Genomic DNA, 22776 nt, shown 5'->3' with positions numbered 1-22776 from the left:
CATGCAGGGACTCTGCCAAGCCCTTTCAAGTCAGAGTTTACTAGGCTGAAGAAGGGAGACATATAAATATATAATATTAAGCTGCATTTTATAGAAATTCATCTCATTATCTTCTGTAACAGTGAGCATTTTTTGTTAAGATGAAAGTCTTCTTTGCTATTTCAGATTCTTTATGTGTATATGCTTAAAAACAGATATACAAGAGGCCCATAGGGCCTGTATCGCTCACCTGGATATCTAAGCAATCATGGCAAAATATTCTCCAAATAAGATCCAAGGGAATATGCCAGACCCCAAGGCCAATCCTTGTAGCATATATATCTGTATTAGATTTTTCATGCCCAGCAATTTTATGTATAGTTATAGGGTGGGGATCTCAACTGTTTCCAATCTGTGACACAGAAACTAGATCCCTATGGTTGTGGCCAGACCCCAGGACCAATTCTAATATCATGACTGCATTTGTCTCTTTTTACCCAGCATTTGTATATATAGTTTTGGGGTGGGGATCTCAACAGTTTCAAAGTTATGAACCAGGGGTTAAGTCTGCAAGGGTGGGGCAAACCCTGGGGTCAATTCTAATATCATGACTGCATTCGTCTCTTTATGCCCAACAATTGTATATATAGTTTTGGGGTGGGGATCTTAACCATTTCGAAGTTATGACCCAGGGGTTAAGTCTCCAAGGGTGGGACAGTCCCCAAGGCCATCCTGGAAAGCATATGTGCATTCTTCTCTTTATACTCAACAATTGTCTATATGGTTATAGGGTGGGAATCTCAACTGTTTCCAAGCTGTGACTAAGAAACTAGGTCCCTAGGGGTTCGGTCAGACCCTAGGGTCTATTCTAACATCGTGACTGCATTCGTCTCTTTATGCCAAGCTTTGGTATATATAGTTTTGGGGTGGGGATCTCAACAGTTTTAAAGTTATGGCACAAGGACTATGTTTCCAAGGGTGGGGCCAGACCCTAGGGCCATCCTGGAAGCAAATGTGCATTCTTCTCTTTATACTCAGCAATTGTATATGTGGTTATATGGTGGGGATCTCAACCATTTTCAAGCAATAAACTTTTTTTAGCCCCACCCCTTAGCCCTGGGGTCAGGCCCACCATTTGTACAATTTTGAATCCCTGCCTCCCATGAATGCTTTCGACCAAATATGATCGATATCCATGGCATAGTTCTACAGAAGAGGTCGGTTATAGCAATATAGCCAAATTGCCCCCTTTTGGCCACGCCCTTAGCCCCCTGGGGGGTCAGCCCCACCATTTGTACAATTTTGAATCCCCATTACCTAGGGATGCTTCCAGTCTAATATGGTTGATATCCATCACTTAGTTCCAGAGAAGAAGTTGCTTAAAGCAATATAACCAAATAACCCTTTTTGGCCCGCCCCTCAGCCCCCTGGGGGGTCAGCCCCACCATTTGTACAATTTTGAATCCCTGCATCCCATGAATGTTTTTGATTAAATATGATTGATATCCAGCGCATAGTTCTACAGAAGAAGTCGTTTGTAGAAATATAGCCAAATTACCCCTTTTTGGCCACGCCCCTCAGCCCCCTGGGGCTCAGCCCAACCATTTGTACAATTTTGAATCTCCACCACCTAGGGATGCTTCCAGTCAAATATGGTTGATATCCATCTCTTAGTTTAGAGAAGAAGTTGCTTAAAGCAATATAGCCAAATTGCCCCCTTTTTGCCCCACCCATCAGCTCCCTGGGGGGGGGGGTCAGCCCCACCATCTGTACAATTTTGAATCCCCACCACCTAGGGATGCTTCCAGTCAAATTTAGTTAAATTCCAATCAGTGGTTAAGAAGGAGAAGTCGTTTAAAGAAATTGTTGACGGACGGACGACGGACGGACGGACGCCACGGTATGGCATAAGCTCACCTTGGTCCATCGGACCCGGTGAGCTAATAATGCTTGTTATTATTATCTCATTTCTTCCTTGTTAGCAAAAAGAACTGCATCATTATATTAGTGTACCATGATAAATCATGCAGTGCCAAGAGGAATCCTTGTGTGCCACCACGGGTAATTATAATTTCTCATACAGGTTAATCAAACTTTTTCAGATCTTTCTTAAAATCCACATGTTACAATATTTTTTAATGATATTCACAAATATACCCTAAACAACAACCAGCTGTACTTCCAGTTTCCCATTTTAAAGTGTTTCAATTCATAATATATTTTCATGCATATATCATTAATAAACTCCATAAATATGTGATATTTCAATCGGTATACAATACATATACCATATAAAAAGAAATGAGAGGTTTTGTTATTATTTATAAGTTTGCAGACACTACACAATCTATTATCCCACCCCTTTCAATTCCGTTTTGTGACTTTAAGGATCCTCACACCACTGCCAAAAATTGCAAAACCAACCAAAGCCATTTTGTGACTTTAAGGATCCCCATACCACTGCCAAAAATTGCAAAACCTACCAAATCTATTTTGTGACTTTAAGGATCTCCATACCACTGCCAAAAATAGTAATTACACACTGGAGACTGTTTCTTCAGCATGAATATGGCTTTGATAAATCATTTCTGAAAAAAGTACACCAATATACCTTGCAGGAGTTTTATGAAAAAAGATGAAAATGAAACTAACACAATATAGTCAACAACAGTGGTCTGAGTGTACACATTTAGAGGGCCTTCATACTGATTCGAACCCTGGACTTTAGATAGGCAGTGCCTTGGCCCAAAGGTGCTATACAAATAACATGTATACATATATTCAACAGGAAATGAAGGGAAGGTTAATGTACATACGCAGTGAAGTGGGACAGAGATCCTCAATAGATGAAGTGAAAATCATGATAATTTATTCTATACATAACATAAATGTATTTGTGAAGCAGCAAAAAATGTGTAGGGAAAGATGTTTAGTTTTGGGTGCTATAAAGGTTTTTATGCCAAATTTAACTGGAACTATAAATCGAAGACTAATTAAGTCCCCACTCGACCATGAACATGATCAAAATTCTGGAAAATGAATTGCAGTGTAATTTTAGTGATGCAAAATTATGAAAAGTCCTTTAATTTCAGCAGTTGTCTTGATAAAAGAACCCTTAACTTTAACAGACACAAATGTGCCCCAAACTATCCCAGCAGCCACCCAACAAAACTCACTGTATAGGCAGGTGAGCTTAAAAAGGTAATAACTAAAGATAAAAAGTAGAATTTGAAATATATATCTGGGGTCAATAACTGAATGATGCAATGACTACACATGATTTTACTGAAATCAGCTCGGTAGCTTAGGAGTTGATGTTCCGACATGTTTTAACCCAGAGACAGACAAACGAACAGACAGATTGTCACATGGATGGTTGGACAGACAGAAGCAGAATTCAGTGTTACCCGTAACTAAAGTTAAGTAAGAATATCATCTGCTCCTTCAACATGCTTTGTATAACTAGAAAATTATTAAAAATAAAAACATTGTGGGAGGGGGAGGGGGGTTTATTGGAATCAGTTTGTCTGTCTTTCTGCCTATCTGTCCATCTATCGATAAAATCTTGTCTTTACAACTCCTCCTAGACTAAACTTAATAGCCTATTTCAACAAAACTGTATAAGTATTTTATTACATTATGTAGTTGTGCACCTGATATTTATATTTCAGTTTTTATGTGTTTTTTTTTACAAAAGTTATTGCCCTTTTTGTACTGATTCAAGATGGTTGTTACAGGCTCTTTTGACAATATTGGCCATAAATTACCAGGTAATAGGTACATTTTCGTGCAACTTCATTTAAACAACAATCAATCAAGCTTTCCTTCCATAAAAAAACCCCTACATTTTCGTACAACTTAGTCAACCCTGAAGGAGGAGTGAAATGTCCACCCAAGGCGTAACATGCACAATTAACACAGGTAAGGTCCCGTTGTGATTTTATAACTGTCAAATGAGTGATGAACTCTAATCAGCGATCAACTCCATACAATACATTTGACAGTATTGTAATGATGTGTAACATGCATTGAAGAATTTGAAAAAGTGCAAAATAACCACTCGGATAATAAATATGTATATGACATGCCTTATTTCACTAGAAGCTTCCATATTTTTTTCATTCTGTAATATTCGTCAACAAATCTTACCATGTCACACAACAGGGCGATCAATTATTAAATCAAACAGTTGTGCCCACTATTTTGGGGACGGTGTGTGTAATTTTGGTGCGTTGTTTGATCACACAACTGTAATATAAGTTTCAGGATTCAAGCTGGCTGCCATGGCCTCCGATTTGCATCATAGGTTGAGCGGTGGTATTAATTAGTATGAATATGGCTTTTAGTTCTAGTTTTGTTGAGCCTATACTTATCAAAAACATAAAACAGTGTGCCACGTACTAACAAAATTGTGAACAGCATTGATTAGAATAACTTGACTGTATAAAAAGACTGGCTGTTGAAAAGATCTATCACCATATTGTACAAAAAAAACACCAGAACATGGTGAGTTGAACAAGTTTGCCTGCACTGACGGAAAACATGAGGATTGGGTTGCTGAGTGAGTTTGTTGAGCGTAAACAACACTTGTCAAGTAACTTTTTTACCTATCATACTTGGGTCAAGGCACTAGTGTAAGGTTTGTAAGATTTTTTAACCCTGATCACCGTAAGAACACAGTCACAGACACTGGACATTAAGGCATCCATTTTCACTTTGTTCTTACTGTACACATTTAGATAAATCCCAACCGTTACAATCATGCCGGACCAGATATACCTGAAATAAATAGAACAAGCAGTTAAACACTATTACCATATTCCACCTGATGAATTACATGTACCAACAAACACGAATACAACCCCTCCCTGGCTCAATGGCTATTTTAAATGTATGTAGTGGACACCAGAGGTTATATTGAATTATTTTGTTAACATGTAACAATAATATCTTTTCACTCTGCATTTTATTTCAATTACACCATTCATGTGAATCACACAGTATCCTCGAAATTGTTCATCGATTCTTAAAAACATAAAATCCAATATTTATAGATTTGAAATTAAATTTCCTGCCCCTTGCGATAGTGGGACAATCTATCCCCTAAAACACTTGATAGTGGGACAATCTATCCCATAAAACATATGATAGTGGGACAATCTATCCCCTAAAACACATGATAGTGGGACAATGTATCCCCTTAAACACATGATAGTGGGACAATGCATCCCCTAAAACACATGATAGTGGGACAATGCATCCCCTTAAACACTTGATAGTGGGACAATGTATCCCCTAAAACACATGATAGTGGGACAATGTATCCCCTAAAACACTTGATAGATTGTCCCACTATCAAGTGTTTTAGGGGATAGATTGTCCCACTATCATATGTTTTATGGGATAGATTGTCCCACTATCTCCAACTATCATGTGTTTTAGAGGATAGATTGTCCAACTATCATGTGTTTTAGGGGATACATTGTCCCACTACCATGTGTTTTATTGGATAGATTGTCCCACTATAAAGTGTTTTAGGGGATAAATTGTCCCACTATCATGTGTTTAAGGGGATGCATTGACCCACTATCATTTGTTTAAGGGGATAGATTGTCGCACTATCATGTGTTTTATTGGATAGATTGTCCCACTATAAAGTGTTTTAGGGGATAAATTGTCCCACTATCATGTGTTTAAGGGGACGCATTGTCCCACTATCATGTGTTTAAGGGGATGCATTGTCCCACTACCATGTGTTTAAGGGGATAGATTGTCCCACTATCGTCATGTGTTTTAGAGGATAGATTGTCCAACTATCATGTGTTTTAGAGGATAGATTGTCCAACTATCAAGTGTTTTAGGGGATAGATTGTCCCACTATCATGTGTTTAAGGGGAAAGATTGTCCCACTATCATGCATTTAAGGGGATACATTGTCCCTCTAACATGTGTTTTAGGGGATGCATTGTCCCACTATCCCCTTAAACACATGATAGTGGGACAAGGCATCCCCTTAAACACATGATAGTGGGACAATCATCCCCTAAAACACTTGATAGTTGGACAATCTATCCTCTAAAACACATGACAGTTAGACAATCTATCCTCTAAAACACATGACAGTTGGACAATCTATCCCCTTAAACACATGATCGTGGGACAATGCATCCCCTAAAACACATGTTAGAGGGACAATGTATCCCCTTAAATGCATGATAGTGGGACAATCTATCACCTTAAACACATGATAGTGGGACAATGCATCCCCTAAAACACATGTTAGTGGGACAATGTATCCCCTTAAATGCATGATAGTGGGACAATCTATCCCCTTAAACACATGATAGTGGGACAATGCATCCCCTTAAACACATGATAGTGGGACAATCTATCCCATTAAACACATGATAGTGGGACAATGCATCCCCTAAAACACATGATAGTGGGACAATGTATCCCCTAAAACACTTGATAGTGGGACAATCTATCCCCTTAAACACTTGATAGTGGGACAATCTATCCCCTAAAACACATGATAGTGGGACAATCTATCCTATAAAACACATGGATCCCCTAAAACACATGATAGTGGGACAATTTATCCCCTAAAACACATGAAAGTGGGACAATCTATCCCATAAAACACATGATAGTGGGACAATCTATCCAATAAAACACATGATAGTGGGACAATCTATCCTATAAAACACATGTATCCCCTAAAACACATGATGGTGGGACAATATATATCCCCTAAAACACATGATAGTGGGACAATCTATCCTATAAAACACATGTATCCCCTAAAACACATGATAGTGGGACAATGTATCCCCTCAAACACATGAAAGTGGGACAATCTATCCCCTAAAACACATGATAGTGGGACAATCTATCCTATAAAACACATGTATCCCCTAAAACACATGATAGTGGGACAATATATATCCCCTAAAACACATGATAGTGGGACAATCTATCCTCTAAAACACATGATAGTTGGACAATCTATCCTCTAAAACACATGATAGTTGGACAATGTATCCCCTAAAACACATGATAGTGGGACAATGTATATCCCCTAAAACACATGATAGTGGGACAATCTATCCTATAAAACACATGAATCCCCTAAAACACATGATAGTGGGACAATGTATATCCCCTAAAACACATGATAGTGGGACAATGTATCCCCTTAAACACATAATAGTGGGACAATGTATCCAATAAAACACATGATAGTGGGACAATCTATCCAATAAAACACATGATAGTGGGACAATTTATCCCCTAAAACACTTTATAGTGGGACAATCTATCCAATAAAACACATGATAGTGGGACAATCTATCCAATAAAACACATGATAGTGGGACAATCTATCCAATAAAACACATGATAGTGGGACAATCTATCCAATAAAACACATGATAGTGGGACAATCTATCCAATAAAACACATGATAGTGGGACAATCTATCCAATAAAACACATGATAGTGGGACAATCTATCCAATAAAACACATGATAGTGGGACAATCTATCCAATAAAACACATGATAGTGGGACAATCTATCCAATAAAACACATGATAGTGGGACAATCTATCCCCTAAAACACATGATAGTGGGACAATTTATCCCCTAAAACACATGAAAGTGGGACAATGTATCCCCTTAAACACTTTATAGTGGGACAATCTATCCAATAAAACACATGGTAGTGGGACAATCTATCCCCTAAAACACAATGTCATGATAGTGGGACAATCTATCCCCTAAAACACTTGATAGTGGGACAATCTATCCTCTAAAACACTTGATAGTGGGACAATCTATCCCCTAAAACACTTGATAGTTGGACAATCTAGCCTCTAAAACACATGACATTTGGACAATCTATCCCCTAAAACACATGATAGGGGGACAATCTATCCTATAAAACACATGATAGTGGGACAATCTATCCTATAAAACACATGATAGTGGGACAATGTATCCCCTAAAACACTTGATAGTTGGACAATCTATCCTCTAAAACACATGACATTTGGACAATCTATCACCTAAAACACATGATAGTGGGACAATCTATCCTATAAAACACTTGATAGTTGGACAATCTATCCTCTAAAACACATGACATTGGGACAATCTATCCCCTAAAACACATGATAGTGGGACAATCTATCCTCTAAAACACTTGATAGTTGGACAATCTATCCTCTAAAACACATGATTGTGGGACAATCTATCCCCTAAAACACATGATAGGGGGGCAATCTATCCTATAAAACACATGATTGTGGGACAATCTATCCAATAAAACACTTGATAGTTGGACAATCGATCCTCTAAAACACATGATTGTGGGACAATCTAACCCCTAAAACACATGATAATGGGACAATCTATCTCCTGAAACACATGGTAGTGGGACAATCTATCCAATAAAACACTTGATAGTTGGACAATCGATCCTCTAAAACACATGATTGTGGGGCAATCTATCCCCTAAAACACTTGATAGTGGGACAATATATCCTCTAAAACACATGACATTTGAACAATCTATCCCCTAAAACACATGATAGTGGTACAATCTATCCTATAAAACACTTGATAGTTGGACAATCGATCCTCTAAAACACATGATTGTGGGGCAATCTATCCCCTAAAACACATGATAGTGGTACAATCTATCCAATAAAACACATGATTGTGGGACAATCTAACCCCTAAAACACATGATAGTGGGACAATATATCCAATAAAACACATGATAGTGGGTCAATCTATCCTCTAAAACACATGATTGTGGGGCAATCTATCCCCTAAAACACATGATAATGGAACAATGTATCCCCTTAAACACTTTATAGTAAAACACATGGTAGTGGGACAATGTATCCCCTAAAACACATGATAGTGGGACACTCTATCCTCTAAAACACTTGATAGTGGGACAATATATCCTCTAAAACACATGATAGTTGGACAATCTATCCTCTACCCCTTAAACACATGATAGTGGGACAATGCATCCCCTTAAACACATGATAGTGGGACAATCTATTCAATAAAACACATGATAGTGGGACAGTCTATCCAATAAAACACATGATAGTGGTACAATCTATCCTATAAAACACTTGATAGTTGGACAATCTATCCTATAAAACACATGATAGTGGGACAATATATCCAATAAAACACATGATAGTGGGACAGTCTATCCAATAAAACACATGATAGTGAGACAATCTATCCAATAAAACACATGATAGTGGGAAAATCTATCCAATAAAACACATGATAGTGGACAATCTATCCAATAAAACACATAGTGGGACAATCTATCCAATAAAACGCATGATAGTGGGACAATCTATCCTCTAAACCACATGACAGTTGGACAATCTATCCCCTAAACCACATGATAATGGGACAATGTATCCCCTAAAACACTTGATGGGACAATCTATCCCCTAAAACACTTGATAGTGGGACAATATATCCTCTAAAACACATGATATTTGGACAATCTATCCCCTAAAACACATGATAGTGGGACAATCTATCTCCTGAAACACATGATAGTGGGACAATCTATCCCCTAAAACTCTGGACAGTGGGACAATCTATCCCCCAAAACTCTGGATGCTTAGTGAGGAAGCAAGATAAGTGTTTGCTAGAAGTAAATATTCTCGTGTGTAGAAATGTCATTAAACTGACTGCAGCATAGAAATGTTAGTGTTGGCTGAAATCTGTGTCAAACAATAACTTCTCTGATCATTTATCTAGATGTAAATACATGTAGTACTTACTGATATGTGAATGGTTTGGTAAAAAACATGAAGGATAAGATAATGGTCACAGCTTTCCTGCAGGTAGTGACTAAAAATATAAAACACACAAATGTTACAGCTTTCCAGCAGGTAGTGACTAAAAATATAAAACACACAAATGTTACAGCTTTCCAGCAGGTAGTGACTAAAAATATAAAACAAACAAATATTACAGCTTTCCAGCAGGTAGTGACTAAAATTATAAAATACAAATGTTACAGCTTTCAGGCAGGTAGTGACTAAAAAAATAAAACACACAAATGTTACAGTTTTCAGGCAGGTAGTGACTAAAAATATAAAACACACAAATGTTACAGCTTTCCAGCAGGTAGTGACTAAAAATATAAAACACACAAATGTTACAGCTTTCAGGCAGGTAGTGACTAAAAAATTATAAAACACACAAATATTACAGCTTTCAGGCAGGTAGCGACTAAAAATATAAAACACACAAATATTACAAACTCCCATAACTGGATTGATAAAAACCAAAGGAAATTATACTAAAACATCAAGAGGAAGGAAAGATTTATTACAACAATGAAACAAATGTTTTTTTTCAGTAAACTGTTTGATTATATTTATTATCTATTTATTGTTTGAAATAAAACAGATTTATCAATTTATCTGTAAAATACTAAATTTAAATGCAATGTAGTTCATAAAGAAATGAAAAGATGCATTGCTGCGCTATGCAAAAATGATATATTTTATTCTGGGAATATAGTCTTATAAAAGTTGTTTGGTTCCTTTCTTCAAAACAGATAGTTTGTGGTGTACCTATATATTCCTCTTAACCCAATGAGAATCTTTTGAATGTATGATATGGTTAGTTAATGAGAAAGAGATCAATGTCCTAGTCCCTACGTGAAGGTAGTTTAAATGTTAAGATACAGAGTGACTGTCAAAAGGAAGAAAATGGAATCCCTCCCCCACACATGTGGTACACAAGTATGTTTGCGTCCACGTATCCATTTTTGGGGCCGATTTGAAATGAACAAACAGCAAATTTATGTCTTTTCTTCTGTTTTGTTTGGGCCAAGCTTTGCTTGATATTAGGATGAAGTAACCTGAACAAAATTTCCATCTAGCTTTGCTCAGCAATAAACATTGATAATTTGAAATCAATTGAGAGAATTAGAAATGCTATTGATGATTTTAGCGCCCATATACTTATATGTTAAAAATAATTTCAAAATGTTGATGCGTATTCCTTGCTCACACATGGGCCTTTCATGTGTTTACACATACATCACTTCGGCCTTAGCTTGATTAACTTATTATTCCACTGCAGACTATATATACAACACTTTTAACATACCGTACCTCAAAAACAATACAGGAAGCAATGCAATGGCAAACTAACAACTCTGATAAAATAACCCGGTATTCATATTTACCTGTGACAGCTATTAAAGCGCCAAAAGTTTTCACCAAACTTAGAACTACGTTCACCCCTAGGTACCCGAACACGGAGAATATCACAGCATATCCATAGGTTTCTTTAGGATACTGTAAAAATAAAATATTAAAAGATTATCTGTCTATTCTGCTAGACTTTATCCCAGAAAATGACATTTTTAAACAACCAGGCCCTTACACCATTATAAAGTTATTGCCATTAACATCATTAAAAAGAACCTGTCACTTTTACATCATTACAAATTGCCTGTTACCATGGTTGCCTTTGTGTATTGGTTCAGGTGGCACAGAAATCTGTGATAAATGAATGCACTTGGACCAGAACTCTGACAAAATTATGGGCAGAACTACAAATGGAGTGTCGGATATTTTCTGACAAATAAGTAATGATACCGGTATATCAGGAACAATTTATCCTTCTTTTATACATGTACATAATTTTATAAAATTTCCTTAAATACATGTATACTTGTGAATCGTCCCCACTATTCCGTCTGTTCGTATTGCAGAGTTATCTGCTCTTGTGAGCATGTATTGATTGTTACGTCATTAGTTTGTGTAAGAAAATTACGTTGTTTTCTCAAATATTTATGACGTTACACTCCCAAACAAATGACGTAACAATCAATACCTGCTCACAAAAGCAGATAACTCTGCAATACGAAAAGACGGAATATGCACTTGCCGAATTTTCCAGATGTCAGCCTAGGTTCAGACCTAAACCTGCTATTTTCTTTTCAGGTTACGCTGGTTATGGTTGAAAGGATTGAACCAGATACACAAAAGGGGCCTCACATCATTACGAAGTACTTGCTCCTTATATTATATCATTACGAAGTACCTGTCACTTACATCATTACGAGGTACCTGTCACTTACATCATTACAAAGTACCTGTCACTTACATCATTACAAAGTACCTGTCACTTACATCATTAAAAAGTACCTGTCACGTACATCATTACAAAGTACCTGTCACTTACATCATTACAAGTACCTGTCACTTACATCATTACAAAGTACCTGTCACTTACATCATTACGAAATACCTGTCACTTACATCATTACAAAGTACCTGTCACTTACATTATTACAGAGTACCTGTCACTTACATCATTACGAAGTACCTGTCACTTACATCATTACGAAGTACCTGTCACTTACATCCTTACGAAGTACCTGTCACTTACATTATTACGAAGTACCTGTCATTAACATCATTACAAAGTACCTGTCACTTACATCATTACAAAGTACCTGTCACTTACATCATTACAAAGTACCTGTCACTTACATTATTTCAAAGTACCTGTCACTTACATCATTACGAAGTACCTGTCACTTACATCATTACGAAGTACCTGTCACTTACATCATTACGAAGTACCTGTCACTTACATCATTACGAAGTACCTGTCACTTACATCATTACGAAGTACCTGTCACTTACATCATTACGAAGTACCTGTCACTTACATCATTACGAAGTACCTGTCACTTACATCATTACGAAGTACCTGTCACTTACATCATTACGAAGTACCTGTCACTTACATCATTACGAAGTACCTGTCACTTACATCATTACGAAGTACCTGTCACTTACATCATTACGAAGTACCTGTCACTTACATCATTACGAAGTACCTGTCACTTACATCATTACGAAGTACCTGTCACTTACATCATTACGAAGTACCTGTCACTTACATCATTACGAAGTACCTGTCACTTACATCATTACGAAGTACCTGTCACTTACATCATTACGAAGTACCTGTCACTTACATCATTACGAAGTACCTGTCACTTACATCATTACGAAGTACCTGTCACTTACATCATTACGAAGTACCTGTCACTTACATCATTACGAAGTACCTGTCACTTACATCATTACGAAGTACCTGTCACTTACATCATTACGAAGTACCTGTCACTTTCATCATAACAAAATTCCTGTCACTTACATCATTACAAAGTACCTGTCACTTACATCATTACGAAGTACCTGTCACTTACATCATTACAAAGTACCTGTCACTTACATCATTACAAAGTACTTGATTACTTACAGAATTTCAAAGTACTTATCATGCATACTTACATCATTGCAATTTTCTTTTGCTTACATCATTACAATGTTCTTGTTTCATACATTTATATAATATACTTGTTTCTTAGAGCATTACAAAGTACTTGATTACTTACATCTTTACGAAGAACTTGATTACTAACATCTTTACAAAGTGCTTGATTACTTACATCTTTACAGAACTCATAGGCTGGTAATATAGACTGGGACACAATGAGTCCGATCAGTATGTACACAAATCCTATCGAGTAGGAGTACAGCACCTATTAATTATTAAAAAAAAATAAAAAAAATCAGCAACTTGAGTATTCAGTTAAACTCGGATAAGTCGAGGTTGTCAGAACCAATAAAAACATTCAACTTATTTAAATCAATGATTCATGCAGCAAAATTAAAATCAGTTTCAAACATCAACAAATCACATACTTGTAGATATATTAGCATACTTGTTGAAAGTGCAACTATATAACATCATTGCTAACAAAGCACATAAAAAAAACCTGTACATTCAGTTGGTAATGTCAGTAAGATGAAGAAGAAAGAACTATACATGTAGTTACTGTACTCACATTTATTGCTTAATACAGCAACAGTCCTATTAGGTAAACAGCTTCCATCAAAATACATCAGAAACACAACAAATTTTAGAGATTTCCATCCTACCGGCTAACGAATAACACTTCACAAGTATGCTACCTCACATATTTTATTTACACAGTTATCTCCCTTAGGGTTTTACTTAATGGTGTATCATAAGTCATTTACATAGTCTAATATTGCTCATTGGTTTTATAAGTCTCACATTTAAATGAATATATAATTTTGCAGGCTATTTAATTTGTTTTATGGTGAGCTGCTCTATAAATTCTTATATGACAAACTGTCTATGACCCATTATGACCCATTATGTTGGAACAAATCTGGTCAGGTTCTAAAAGGTGAAAAGCTTAACTTGTCAGGTATATATTGAACCTATGAGGAAGGCTAGTCATGAACTACTTATGAATTGGATCAAGCCATTGATTCACCATTCCTGTGAGCTGTATATTAATTCACCATTCCTGTGAGCTATATATTAATTCACCATTCCTGTGAGCTGTATATGAATTCACCATTCCTGTGAGCTGGATATTGAGTTATTATTCCTGTGAGCTGGATATTGATTTACTATTTCTGTGAGCTGGATGCTGATTTACTATTCCTGTGAGCTGATTATTGATTTACTATTTCTTTGAGCTGGATATTGATTTACTATTTCTGTGAGCTGGATATTGTTTTACTATTTCTGTGAGCTGGATATTAATTCATCATTTCTATGAGCTGGATAATAACTCACCATTCCTCTATGATGTTATTGATTTATATATAATTATCATTATTGTGAGCTGGATGTTGATTTACTATTTCTCCGAGCTGTATATTGATTTACTATTACTGTGAGCTGGATATTGAGTTACTATTACTATGAGCTGGATATTGAAGTACTATTTCTCTGAGCTGTATATTGAGTTACTATTACTGTGAGCTGGATATTAAGTTACTATTTCTGTGAGCTGTATACTGATTTACTATTTTGTGAGCTGGATATTAATTCACCATTTCCCTGAGCTGGATATTGAGTTACTGTTTCTGTGAGCTGGATATTGATTTACTATTTCTGTGAGTTTAATGTTGACTTACCATTTCTGAATTGCTGCTGTTGTACTGTTTCAGTGCTTTTTCTTGTACGTTGCCTATAGCCCCATCAGCACATAGTGCTAAGGAGATTAAAATTACACCTGAAATGACACCAAAAACTTCAATGATATCAATATAATTAATTTATAACCAAATGCTAAGAGGCCTAAAATTTCACCTGTTTTTGTTTTTTAATTTAGAAATGTGACAAATATGGTACAAGTATATCAAAAGAGTTTCATAAAATAAGCTGAGAACAGGTAATAGTCTATATTTATACATACCCTTTCCTGTTATTTGAAAAGGTAAGTCTTTATACATACCCATAGTGGAATTGGCAATAGTTGATTATATATACATTGTACATGTACTATTGGATTGGGCGTTGTCTTTATATACCCCTGTAGGAATGGGCAGTAGTCTTTACATATTCCCCTATTGGACTTGGCCTCTCCTGCAGCTCACAGTGTAGCGAATACCCTTTATCTATACACAGTTATTTTGATCCAGAGATCCTTTAAACCAAATTAGTCTCCTCATATGTAAAAATGGACTACCTCCCAAGGGGGTTGCCGGATACTGGGGGCCATTCATGTAAGAATGGTTGTCCCTTTAAGCCCAGCAATTATTTAAGCAATTAATGTTGTAGCAAATGTTGTTATGGTCCTATAAACACACATTGCTATTGATGACAAACTTAATAAAGCCAGGCTGGGGTTTATGTAAGTGTTTCAGAAATAGAAATATGTGTTATAGGACCATAAAAACATTTGCTAAAATATTCATTACTCTGGTATTTATATTTACATTTTGATAGAGTAGTTATGCTTTATTTAGTTATTTCGAACAGTTCTTGACAACAGTGAAAAGGGACTCAATCTCCAGGAACAAGGCAAGACTCTATGGCGTATTCTGGTAACATAGATGCATTCAATTCTTCATGCCTAGCAAAAATAGTTGCAGTCCCAAAGTGGGAATATCAATTGCTTTTAAGAAGTACAGATACTTTACAATAGGTAAAATCCATATACTGGTGTAGTCATAGTTTTTTTACAGAAAGTAATATAATTTACCAGGGGAAAGAATGAGTTAGCCAATTCATTTCCAGGGAAGAAATTGTCTAGCTGATTGTTTCCCTTGGCCTGGGGAAGAAATCTAGCGGATTCTTTTCCCCTTCAATATTGATTTTTATGTGAAAAACTGTTGTCCAGCTTATCCTTTTCCCCTTGGTACTGTTTTTCTGAGGGACAAGCTATTGGCTTGCAGATTCCTTGAAATTGATACTAGTATTTTGAGTGGGAATTTGTTGTCAGGCTGATTCTTCACCCCCTCTCCTTGATATTGGTTTTTAAGTGGCAACTAACGGCTAGATGATTCTTTTCTGTCGTTGTATTGGTGTTTTATTTCAGATTTTTTTAATGGGGGAGGGGACTATTGACCAACTGATTCTCAATATCAATTTTTAATGGGGAACATATGGGATAGACAGCTGATTATTTCTCCCAATTCAATATCAATCAAAACTGGAAGCTATTGGACAGATGATTTCTGGCCAGGTTTGCAGTTGTTTACTTTTAATTACATATCTGCCCCTTGTAACATTGAGTATCTGTCAAGGTCATTTCTATTCATAAAATGTGTAGCACTTTATGCAGGCATGTTACTGATCCAATATTTACGAATCTAGGACTTCTGGTTCTTCAAAATATGTAGTATGAGGGCTTCAACTCTGAACTCTGTAACCTTTATCTAAGTAATAACTGTTTGCAAACTTTTCAAAACTCCATGCGAGCAAGCCGCTGGCCAAAATATCATGACTATATGCCCTTGGGTTCTTTAGAAGTCACTTAAACGTTGTCTGATGGATGGAATGAGGCCAGATGATGCTGTGCTACCACAGCAAATAAGATATCATCGATCACTTACCAAAGGTATTAAAAGACGGTGACACACTGCTATCAGCTAAGGTAAACAAAATCAGCCCCAGACACATACAAAGGACGGCGGCAACATCGATACAGCTGTAGTGTTTACCTGTGAACCAGAGTATTTTTTGCATTCCTTTAATGTATTGACACTTTCGGAAGTCTTTTTTTTTCAAATGTAGTCTGTTGAACCTTGTTAATCTTTTAAATTATACAGTCAGAGGAACCGTGTTAATTTTCTAACATGTACAATCCATGGGACCTTGTTATATACTTTAACATGTACAATCCATGGGACCTTGTTATATACTCTAACATGTACAATCCATGGGACCTTGTTATATATTCTAACATGTACAATCCATGGGACCTTGTTATATATTTTAACATGTACAATCCATGGGACCTTGTTATATATTCTAACATGTACAATCCATGGGACCTTGTTATATATTTTAACATGTACAATCCATGGGACCTTGTTATATATTCTAACATGTACAATCCATGGGACCTTGTTATATATTTTAACATGTACAATCCATGGGACCTTGTTATATATTCTAACATGTACAATCCATGGGACCTTGTTATATATTTTAACATGTACAATCCATGGGACCTTGTTATATATTCTAACATGTACAATCCATGGGACCTTGTTATATATTTTAACATGTACAATCCATGGGACCTTGTTATATATTCTAACATGTACAATCCATGGGACCTTGTTATATATTTTAACATGTACAATCCATGGGACCTTGTTATATATTCTAACATGTACAATCCATGGGACCTTGTTATATATTTTAACATGTACAATCCATGGGACCTTGTTATATATTCTAACATGTACAATCCATGGGACCTTGTTATATATTTTAACATGTACAATCCATGGGACCTTGTTATATATTCTAACATGTACAATCCATGGGACCTTGTTATATATTTTAACATGTACAATCCATGGGACCTTGTTATATATTCTAACATGTACAATCCATGGGACCTTGTTATATATTCTAACATGTACAATCCATGGGACCTTGTTATATATTCTAACATGTACAATCCATGGGACCTTGTTATATATTCTAACATGTACAATCCATGGGACCTTGTTATATATTCTAACATGTACAATCCATGGGACCTTGTTATATATTCTAACATGTACAATCCATGGGACCTTGTTATATATTCTAACATGTACAATCCATGGGACCTTGTTATATATTCTAACATGTACAATCCATGGGACCTTGTTATATATTCTAACATGTACAATCCATGGGACCTTGTTATATATTCTAACATGTACAATCCATGGGACCTTGTTATATATTCTAACATGTACAATCCATGGGACCTTGTTATATATTCTAACATGTACAATCCATGGGACCTTGTTATATATTCTAACATGTACAATCCATGGGACCTTGTTATATATTCTAACATGTACAATCCATGGGACCTTGTTATATATTCTAACATGTACAATCCATGGGACCTTGTTATATATTCTAACATGTACAATCCATGGGACCTTGTTATATATTCTAACATGTACAATCCATGGGACCTTGTTATATATTCTAACATGTACAATCCATGGGACCTTGTTATATATTCTAACATGTACAATCCATGGGACCTTGTTATATATTCTAACATGTACAATCCATGGGACCTTGTTATATATTCTAACATGTACAATCCATGGGACCTTGTTATATATTCTAACATGTACAATCCATGGGACCTTGTTATATATTCTAACATGTACAATCCATGGGACCTTGTTATATATTCTAACATGTACAATCCATGGGACCTTGTTATATATTCTAACATGTACAATCCATGGGACCTTGTTATATATTTTAACCTCATATATCTGCACTTTTAAAAATGTTCATTTCAGGCTTCTGAAACAACATTATTTCTCCTCCAAAGTGTGTACTTACGCTGGATTATGACCCCACCCAACATGACAGGTATGAGTTTACAGCACTTGAATATGACTTGTGTGGGATAGTTGAGGTAGCCAACGGAGGTATTGGATAAACCCATTGTAGCTACAGTCAAGAAGGCAAGAATAAGGTACATCTTCAGTGGAATTCTGCAAAGGAAAAGAAAATACACTAAAGCTATAGAAAATACAATACATGTAGTATTAGTTATTGATTTAACAATAAAACCTGTACTAGATGGGCATCAAAGAGAGAGAGAGAGAGGGATACTTCTTAGCAATACACTGTTAGAATTGAAATTTTGCATGCCTCTAAAGCTTTGAAATAATTTCTGTAAATATTTAATTACGATCTGTTTTGGGAAATAATTATAATTGTTTTAATACCAGTTCAATGAATATAATATATTCTTTATTGTGTTATTTAAAATGTCTCATGAATTCCGGAATAACAAATTTCACATGTCTGAGAGTATAAAAGCAGATGAGATCCTTAGTTTTGTTTTTGTTTATAATCAGACAGGACGAGCAGATTAAGAGATGAACTTTGACCTTCTGGTTTTGTCTTCTTTAAACTGTAGTTCAACCAATCCAAATATGGTATAAAAGGCAAATTGGACAAGAGTCAAATACCATCCAAATGGACGGAATCCTTCCAGACGAAATATCAATTCCTGAAAAAGATTGTCATTGAAATTATAATTAGAAGGTGCATGGAATCAGGTTATTTATATGCCCACAGATAGTTTATACTTTAGATGTGTATTACCCTCCAATATCACAGAAACATGAGATTGATTAGGTTTAGCAAAAAATTAAGGAACAAGGTCAAAGAGGACTTAAACTAATTAAAACCTATGATATTTATAAATAAATAAAACTTTATTGAAATGTTTATGATCTCATGAGCTAATATAACAGCCTATTTCCCATTGTGTCCACATAAAAAAACATTTGTGAGAGGAGAATGAAAAATGCACAGCCAGACCAGGATTCAGATTTTGTTTTCAAACCCAGGACTTTCCGAACTCTACATGGATGTTCTTGACAATTGAGCTATCACGTCACCAGTGATTATATGCTTTCATAACAACAAAACACAAAAAGATGAGGTAAGAAACAAATATCGAACACATACATATTTAAACAAGAACTACATAGGAGTCAGTGGATATGTCGCCTGTCCCAGCTTAAACCCCTGTCACACTAGGGCCGCGTTCCCTCGGCATCCAAGAAAAATCCAGAACGCCGATCTGTGCGCAGTGGAATCGCAAGCATCGCTAGTGAACGCGGTGGGATCGCATAGAACGCCGAGCGACGGCGCACACTTTGAGCATGCCCAAAACAAACGCCGTCGCTCGCCGTTCTGATAAGAGCTCAGTGGGATCGTCGTGCGTTCGCCGTAGCAGCGCAGTTAGGTCTCTTACAACGCAACAGGATCGCCACGCAGAGGTCGCAGTGCGAACGCAATGGTTATCAGCAGCGCTTGCACAGCGTTCTTTGAGATGACACTGCGTCTCTACCACGCTTATACGTGCCGTGACAACTCAATGCACGCAGTGGAAGCGCCATGAGAGCGCAGACAATCGCCAACTAGATCTCCGTAGGAACGCGGTAGAACGCCATGGAGCTCCGTTGAAATGCCAAGGTTGCCGCGAGAACCCCGTGACAATTGCTATCTTCATGAAAAATGTCAATTTTTCCTGCGATCTCATGGCGCTCTGGGAAATTTAACAACGCCGTGCAATCGCAGTGGCAACACGGCTAGGTGTGACAGGGGCTTTAGGTGGAATGATGGCTCATTACAATTAACGTATGAAGAAATGAATGAAACTTGTTATCTTTGATGCTGTATTATTTATCATTTTACAGCAACACAGAAACCATGTAGTTTTTCATGAAATCCAAATGGCTGGTGATGGCCAAGTTGATATTAATATTTGGGTCAAAATGAATTGTAGAAGATAATTGATACTATATGTAGGTGAAGACACTTACCTTTATATCGCAGTAGACTATAAACACTTACCTTTATATCACTGTAGACTATAAACATGCACCTACCTGTATATCACTGCACATGTCGACAATGAATACCTAACTGTTTATTACTGTAGACTATAAACAGTATTAAACATCTTCCTGTATATCACTTTAAATTATTAAACCTACCTGTGTATCGCTGTAGACTATACAACTTACCTCTATATCGATGTAGACTAAAATCACTTACCCGTATATCACAGTAGACAATGAACACCTACCTGTATATCACCGTAGACTATAAACTCCTACCTGTATATCACCATAGACTATAAACACCTACCTGTATATCAACATGGAATATAAACACTTTCCTGTATATATCACCCTAGACTGTAATCACTTACCTGTATATACCATCCTAGACTATAATCACTTACCTGTAAATACTGCTGTAGACTATAAAAACTTACCTGTATATATCGCCCTAGACTGTAAACACTTACCTGTATATATCACGGTAGACTGTAAACTCTTACCTGTATATATCACCCTAGACTGTAAACACTAACCTGTATATATAGCCGTAGACTGTTAACACTTACCTGTATATATATCGCCCTAGACTGTAAACACTAACCTGTATATATAACTCCCTAGACTGTAAACACTTACCTGTATATATATCACAGTAGACTGTAAACACTTACCTGTATATATAACTCCCTAGACTGTAAACACTTACCTGTATATATATCGCCCTAGACTGTAAACACTAACCTGTAGTGTATATAACACCGTAGGCCGTAAACACTTACCTGTATATAGCCATAAACAAGATAAAATCCAAATGCTGCTACAGTGAGAAGTGTAAACTGCACAACTGAAGGAAGATGAGAAATGTTTACATAAAGTAGTTTCACTTCAGGTCGACTCATGCTTTGATTTGGATCAAAGGACTGATTTAATTTGGACACATCCAGGACCACACGGTCATCTCCAGTCTTTTGACCAGGCGATAATCCAGCCATGGTATTCAAAGTAGTGGAGCTTGAATTTTTTTGACGTAAAACATTGTCGGAAAATTTATTTGAAAATCTTGACATCCTTCATCTGGGTTTCATCTGTGTCTGAAATACATTAAAACTACAGTAATGCTATTACCTTAATTGCTATCTGTCTCTTCATTATTGAATTATTAATACCATTACGGGGTTACTTCCAAAATAAAAGCTTAGTTGCAAGATGTCAATGAGTGAGAAGCTTTGTCATATCAAATACAAAATAGGTTTTTAATCAAATACAAAATTCATTTTAAAGTAAAAACAAGAGGCCCAGAGGGCCTGTATTGCTTTATACCTGGATATGTTTAAAGTACTTTATATTAGATTAAGATTTAGCACTCCATGGTAAGTACTGTATGAACATATGACATTTCAGAAAGATCCATTCAGTATTTCTGGAGATATAGTGAGAACTAACTTCAAATGTCAAAATCCAAAATGGCGGCCTTGTGGCCATCTTGTTTAAATTAATATACACCCTAATCGTAACAGGAGACAAAATTTGGATAAAATCCCTTAATCTCTATGGTAGAAGAGGGATTTCAAAGGTTTTACCCTTATTTCCAATGTTGGGCCCCTCCCCTCTGCCCTTGGGGTGGGCCACATCCACCGTTTCTACAAAATTGAGTCCCCTTGGCACAAGGATTCTCCTGACCAAATTAGGATGAAATCCCTTAATCCCTATGGTAGAAGAAAGATTTCAGATCTTTACCTCTATCTGAATTTCCCATATAAGGACCCACCCCTCTGCCCCAAGGAAAGAAACACCCATCGTTTCTACAAAATTGAGAGGGGGGGG

At 36.4% G+C, this 22776-nt stretch overlaps 1 protein-coding gene across 1 annotated transcript in view; it reads right to left on the bottom strand.

The window, feature by feature from the left end:
* Nucleotides 1-1864: 1864 nt before the first annotated feature.
* Nucleotides 1865-22776, bottom strand: part of LOC110461534 (adenosine 3'-phospho 5'-phosphosulfate transporter 2-like) — a 21619-nt gene continuing 707 nt past the window's right edge. The window contains exons 2-10 of the mRNA XM_021515035.1: nucleotides 21732-22043; nucleotides 19483-19604; nucleotides 18926-19080; nucleotides 16948-17055; nucleotides 15025-15122; nucleotides 13515-13607; nucleotides 11229-11340; nucleotides 9808-9877; nucleotides 1865-4758 (exon numbers count right to left, since the gene is read on the bottom strand). Of these exons, the coding sequence (XP_021370710.1) occupies nucleotides 4590-4758; nucleotides 9808-9877; nucleotides 11229-11340; nucleotides 13515-13607; nucleotides 15025-15122; nucleotides 16948-17055; nucleotides 18926-19080; nucleotides 19483-19604; nucleotides 21732-22019 (1215 nt within the window). The 5' untranslated portion in view covers nucleotides 22020-22043 and the 3' untranslated portion in view covers nucleotides 1865-4589. The remainder of the gene's footprint in view (nucleotides 4759-9807; nucleotides 9878-11228; nucleotides 11341-13514; nucleotides 13608-15024; nucleotides 15123-16947; nucleotides 17056-18925; nucleotides 19081-19482; nucleotides 19605-21731; nucleotides 22044-22776) is intronic.

This window comes from Mizuhopecten yessoensis, unplaced genomic scaffold, assembly GCF_002113885.1.
Source record: "Mizuhopecten yessoensis strain PY_sf001 unplaced genomic scaffold, ASM211388v2 scaffold10635, whole genome shotgun sequence".
NCBI classification, from domain to species: domain Eukaryota; kingdom Metazoa; phylum Mollusca; class Bivalvia; order Pectinida; family Pectinidae; genus Mizuhopecten; species Mizuhopecten yessoensis.
This window is presented reverse-complemented; position numbering and strand designations above follow the sequence as displayed.